The 6,705-nt window shown below is 37.7% G+C and overlaps 1 protein-coding gene across 4 annotated transcripts in view; it reads right to left on the reverse strand.

Moving 5' to 3' along the window:
- Positions 1–6,705, reverse strand: part of IWS1 (IWS1 homolog (S. cerevisiae)) — a 46,077-nt gene that overhangs the window by 10,201 nt on the left and 29,171 nt on the right. For all 4 annotated transcript variants that reach the window (XM_010837934.1, XM_010837930.1, XM_010837933.1 and 1 more), the window contains exons 8-11: positions 5,056–5,138; positions 3,919–4,048; positions 2,925–3,042; positions 688–799 (exon numbers count right to left, since the gene is read on the reverse strand). In XM_010837934.1, coding sequence (XP_010836236.1) covers positions 688–799; positions 2,925–3,042; positions 3,919–4,048; positions 5,056–5,138 — 443 coding nt within the window. The remainder of the gene's footprint in view (positions 1–687; positions 800–2,924; positions 3,043–3,918; positions 4,049–5,055; positions 5,139–6,705) is intronic.

Raw genomic sequence — 6,705 nt, forward strand, 5'->3', positions numbered from 1 at the left:
CCCCCCACCCCGCCACTAAGAATCTGGAAATGGGACTAAGAAAGTCGTTCCTGTAAGTGGTTGCAACAACAGAAGCAACCTCCAAAACGGCAGAAGAGGCCAGATGCAACCAGGAAATTCTGGGAGGGGAGCAGGTAACAAGCTTCACTAGACACTGCTGCTGCTAAGTCGCTTCAGTCGTGTCCGACTCTGTGTGACCCCATAGACGGCAGCCCACCAGGCTCCCCCGTCCCTGGGATTCTCCAGGCAAGAACACTGGAGTGGGTTGCCATTTCCTTCTCCAATGCATGAAAGTGAAAAGTGAAAGTGAAGTCACTCAGTTGTATCTGACTCTTCGCAACCCCATGGACTGCAGCCTACCAGGCTCCTCTGTCCATGGGATTTTCCAGGCAAGAGTACTGGAGTGGGGTGCCATTGCCTTCTCCAACTAATTCACTAGTTTAGTATGCAATAAAATAACAGAGGCTTTGAATAAGACTAGACTAGTGTCTAGTCACTAGACACTACCCACATTTAAACTTAAACGGTATTATGAACTACAAGAGACAGCAAGGGGAAAGACAAACTCCTATCATCTTATGGGTTTCTTAATCATCTTTATTTACAAAAAAACACAACAACAACAAAAACCCTGAGTTATCAGAGCAATAGTATTTACTTCACTTACTCATACCTGTTCCCTCATACCTGTTCATTCTTCGCCTTTGGGGCATCTGTTCTAGGTCTCTCTGTTCCCTTTCTTCTCTTGTCATTCCTTTGTAGTTTGAGGTAAGACCAAATATAGGCCGAGACCATTCATCTACAACAAAGGGAAATTAATTATTTAGTCAACAGAGTGGCATTCTTGAAATAATCACACCCTATGGGAATGTCATATCAGAATATTCTCTCCTTAAAGACACCATTATTTCAGAACCATTTATAGGATAAATGTCTATTTAAGTCTTCTGCCCATTTTCTGATTTTTTTTTTAATACTGAGTAGTATGAACTGTTTGTATATTCTGGATATTAAGCCTTGTTGATCACATTGTTTACAAATACTGAAAACAGAAAATCTTGAAATTCTCTATGCTCTTATTCTAACCAAAAACAAGCTCCTTTATTACTTAGTTGTCAAATTGGTTTAAATCTTTAAAAATTACCTTTTGATAGTGCAGACGTTGGGCCTGTATTCATCAAGTCTAAGAAAGCTGTTAACAAAAGTGCACACACAAAAATGTTCTACATGCACACTGTTTAGCCAGCAAAAGGCCAGAGGTGCCATTTGATGTTTTTGTTCTTACTGCTGCATTATATGGACATCCCTGGTGGCTCAGACAGTAAAAAATCTGCCTGCAATGCAGGAGACCTGGGTTCCATCCCTGGGTCAGGAAGATCCCATGGAGGAGGGAATGGCTATCCACTCCATATGCTAGCAGTCCCCAGTCTTTCTGGCACCAGGGATCAGTTTTGTGGAAGACAATTTTTCCATGGACATGTATGTGCGTGTGATGGCTTTGGGACGATTTAAAGTGCATTACATTTATTATGCCACTGCTGATCTGACAGGAGGTAGAGCTCAGGTGGTAATGCAAGTGATAGGGAGCAGCCGTCAATACAAATAAAGTTTTGTTTGGTCGCCAGCTGCTCACCTCCTGCTGTCTGATCTGGTTCCCCTGGTACAATAAAGGACCTTTACAGACAGAACACAGGTGTCATCAAACTAAGAAGGAAGCAAGGAGTCTTGGGGGTCTATATCTCTTTAAAAACTGACATGCCTTCCCCATCTCTGGATTCAGAATTACTTGTAGTACATCATGGGTATCAGTAGGAACAGCCTGCTTCCCTCTGCCTAGGGCAAAAAGAAGGTTGAAAACCACTGCATCAAAGCATCAAAAGCTCATTATTTAATAGGCAGTAAACTGCAGGTTAATAAGATGTAATACTCCTCTAGTTTATTTAAAAAATTAAATTTCTTCTAAAAGTTTTTGATAATCTTAAAATAGCAATAGGCAAGTAACTACTGTATTCAGATATAAAGTCAAAGTGAAAGTGAAGTCTCTCAGTCCTGTCCGACTCTTTGTGACCCCATGGACTGTAGCCCACCAGGCTCCTCCGTCCATGGAATTTTTCAGGCAAGAGTACTGGAGTGGGTTGCCATTTCCTTCTCCAATTCAGATATAAAAGTAGTTACCATTTCAATCTAGCCTTAAAGTTTAAAAATCTTTCCAACACAAAGCACAGGAAGAATTAAGGAGGGGGATGAAGACACACGTGGTGTTCAATATAGCAACTGATTAGATGAATTTCAGTTAAGACTTCTCAGGATTTCTCTGGTATCATTAAGTAATAACACACAAAAGGCTTTGGAGATCATTATAAAAGTAACAACAATAGCAGCAGCAGCTAACATTTCTTGAGGATTTACTGTATTCTAGGCACCATGCTTTATATATATCTTGTTTAATCTTTACGACAACCTAAGTTAAACACACAGTTCTCTGTTTTACAGAGGAGGAAACCTGATTTAGAGTTTAAATCACTAGCCCAAGGATATGCAGTAAGGCAGGTGGTAAATGGGAACTCTAGGGCCTATATTCTAATCTCCCTCTCTCTACATGTTCTTGATCCATAATTAGAAAACACATCATTTTATTTGTTATACACTGGGATAGCATCCTTAAATATACTGAGAAGCATTTTAAGCCTAAGTACAAAAAGCTTGGTATCTATAAGAAGGTATCAAAAATTTTTCTACTTCGTTTCATAGACTCATTTTAAAAGAATACTGGTAGAAATATAGTTACTTTATATATATATGTGTATATATAAAAACATATATACATATATATACATATATGTATATACAAATATATATACACATATATATACATGTCTCTCTATAAACATAAACACAAGAAACAAAAAGCAAAATGTACATACTGATTAATTTCCCTGCCATGTCCTTGTTGGACCTTGATTCCTTGGGGTGTTTATAGAGATACATCACTGCTCGTCCAATCCCACTATGCTTCAGGGTCTCCTGGCTCACACTAGGTAGCTGGGGAACATAAACACATACACACACATTAATCATTAAGAAGCTGGGAGTCCTGCCAATCTACTCTAGCGGGCCTGCAACACCTGGTTCATTCACAACAGAACAAACGACAAAAAAGTTCTATTTTCAGTATCTATAGTCATTGAACACAAAGATACTCTGTGAGGAGTTCAGAGTTCAGTACTACCACTGAGTTGAAGTAAAACTTAACAGTGTGAGAAAGTGTAAACTAAGCACCCTCGGAGGTTGCCAGTTTAACAAATCAAGGGTCCTCTCAGGTCTCTGAACCAAACAGACCTACATCTGAACCCACAGCCACTTGCTAGTTTTGTGACCTTGGACAAGTCATTTAACTTCTCTGAGTCTTAATTTCCTCACCTGTAAAATGGAGATAATACACCTATGCTGCAGGTTTGCTGTGAGGAATAAATGAACCTATACATTTAAAAAACACCTAGCACATAGCAGGTTCCTCGGGATTCCTTCAGAAGTTAAGCAGCTTGCCCAAGGTGTCAGAGCCACATAAGGTGGCCCAGACCAAGATTTAAAGGCACATCTGAGGCTGAAGTCGGTGCTCTTTCTACATCAAGTGCCTCCCTATAAACACGCCCACCACCATACTACTCTTCTCAGATAAACCAGAGCTACTGCAAGATCTTTCTTCTTCAATACCATAGGCACAAGAAGTTTTAAAAGGCCTTCCCTTTAAGTTCATTTTACTTGGTATGCTCCTAATAAACATACCTAATACAACTCTTCTGACAGGCTATGGCAGACAGAATACAAAAATACACAGTAAAATGCAGAGGTTATGATAATACAAGCCATGTCAAATAATTAATGCAGAGCAAACAAGTCAGATTATCTGCCTCTCACCTCTTGCAGAATCCTCAGCAGCTCTTCTCGAATCTTCAGTGCTGGTAAACTCCTATCTGGTAGAGGAGAGAGCCATTCTTTGATGGCGGACATCACACCACTGTCAATAAATGTTTCTTTAAGGTCCTGCCTAAAACAATAACAATAAAGGAAAAGAAGGTCAAGTCTATGAATGCTGGTTCTACTGTAGCTTCCTTTGATTTTCTTATATATTTAGTGATGTTTCAAAAAACTGCTTAAAAAAAATTACGCATTTATTTACTGAGCCCCTGTTCATAGATTTCAACAGCTCTATGAAATTTAGTTCCTGTTTTCAAGAAACAGACATGATACGCAAAGAAAGATGGTTTGTTAACAGTAACCTGCCCCCACCCCGCCCCTGAAAACACATCAACTTACACGAGGGTAGGCTAATGCTGGTATGAGTGGTGCAGACATAATGAGCTTCAACTATCACATCTAAAAAACTTATGTTGAACCTAGGAGAACAGTGATCCTTAAACTGTTTCAAGTAATAGAGAACCCAGAATTATGCTATTCTTTGCAGGCAGGAATACCACCACTCTCCCAGCAGAAAAAAATCAAAACGAAATACTGATTATTATTAAAATTCCATTTTATGTACCAGATCAATTATGTTAACAGGGAACATGATATTATATATATGAAGTCTGGCACAGATAATTTTCTCCGTTGGCATAGAGGTAGCAATTTTCTAGTATAAAGTCCTAGACCATGTGTTTGGCTCATTGGTGTACTAATTCAAAGATAAAATTCATGATATAACAGGTCGCAGGAGTCTTGTTCAATACATCCTCCAAGCAGTCTTCCAGGATTTGCTCTGCTCTCAATCATACTGGGAAAACAGACCCAATTTATAGTGTATAAAGAACAAAATTAGTAGTTTCCAAATTTTCTTTCATTACCATCAGCTTGCTATTTGTTCTGTTTTTATCAGGCATAAAAGTTTAAGAAAAATCTCTGAGAAAGTAATAATTTAGGAAATTCTATTCATTACTATTTTTCTGTAAATTGATAGAAGCTGATCATTCTTTAACATCTCTAGAACACCAGTACATAGCTTGAATATAATTCCATTAAAAGGAAAGCACTTTTTTAAGAAAACAGAACACTTACTTCTTAAGGTGCATGACCACAGTAGGTAATAATGTTAATTTTTTCAGTGCTGGTTTTTTTTGATTATTCAACTGTCTGTCTTCCTATAGGAAGAAAAAGATTTTTCTAAAAAAAAAAGTAAAAAGAAAGCAATGGCTTTTTGTTTTTAACTTTTTAAAATAATTTATTTTTAATTGGAGGAAAACTACTTCACAACATTGTGTTGGTTTCTGCCATATATGAACATCAATCAGCCGTAGATATACATACGTCCCCTCCCTCCTCCCACCCTATCCTGTCTCTCCAGGTTGTCATAGAACACTGGATTTGAGCTCCCTGAGTAATACAGCAGATTTCCACTGGCTATCTAATTTTGCACATGGTAATGTATATGTTTTAATGCTAGTCTCTCAATTTGTCCCACCGTCTCCTTCCCTCCATGCCCACGAGCCTGCTCTCTGTCTCAGCTGCTGCCCTGCAGATAGATTCATCAGTACCATCTTTCTAGATTTCATATATATGTGTTAATATACCATATTCATCAGAGAACAATTGCTAATAGGAAATTATTAACACTATAATTCTAAGCTTTAAATATAACAAAGTGGCAACTTCTCTGAGACACTAGAGGTATCCTACAAGAAAGAACTACATACAGTATAGGCATTTAGTAGTGCCAAAACCCACAAAATTGTCAGAATAATTAGTTTTAACATCTACAAATTGAGAGTAACATTTTAATTTAAAATACTGGCACAAATGTCAGGTTTTCAGAGTTCATTCAATGTACAAATTATACATGGAAAAATTTAGTTTATCATCAAGAATAATATTCTACCTATGCAGTTTGTAACAAAAAGAATATGTTATTAAAAACTTTTAGTCTTTGATATTTGGGTATTTTTTTTCCTACTTTTTTTTTTTTTGGTTGCACTGCAAGGCTCACAGGAATCGTTAAGTTTCCGAAACAGGGATTGAAACCCAGGCCCTTGGCAACAAAATCTTGGTGTCCTATCCACTGGACCACCAAGGAATTTCCTCTGCTTTTTTAACTGTAGAAAATTTAAATTCTACAAACACAGAAAACAAAATGACACACTCCTGACACACACATTTCAATGATTAAACACACATGGCCAATCTTGCTTACTGATCTCTCTAGCTGCTTTCCCCTTCACCCTTGAAGGGGAACAAATCTGGAACAAATCCTATACACATAGCAAAATACCTCAGCAAGTGCCTCTAAAAGAGCAGGACTTGTTTTTAATCATTGTATTTGGCCAATTTTTACAATTTGAGCACAATTTTAAAATGTAATCTTTTAATCACAGGCAAAAGCATGACGCATGAGTTTAAAACCTATTAGACATAAGTTTATAATTTTTCTGTATGTGAAGAAACGTCACTTTGTGGTAAACTAGCCAAACCTGACAGCAAAATCATTCCTCCATAAAAACAGCAAACCAGGGACTTCCCTGGCAGTCCAGATGTTAACATGCCATACTTCCAATGCAGAGGGTGCAGGTTTGAACCTTGGTTGAGGAATTACATACTGTGTAGCCAAATAAATAAAATAGCAAAATATTATGAAAAAGGCAAACCAATTCAGCTAAAAAGGCTCATTTTACTAAATAATCAAGTCTTCATTTTTTTCCCCTAAAACATACTACT

The sequence above is a fragment of the Bison bison genome, unplaced genomic scaffold, assembly GCF_000754665.1.
Source record: "Bison bison bison isolate TAMUID 2011002044 unplaced genomic scaffold, Bison_UMD1.0 scf7180017864088, whole genome shotgun sequence".
NCBI classification, from domain to species: Eukaryota; Metazoa; Chordata; class Mammalia; order Artiodactyla; family Bovidae; genus Bison; species Bison bison.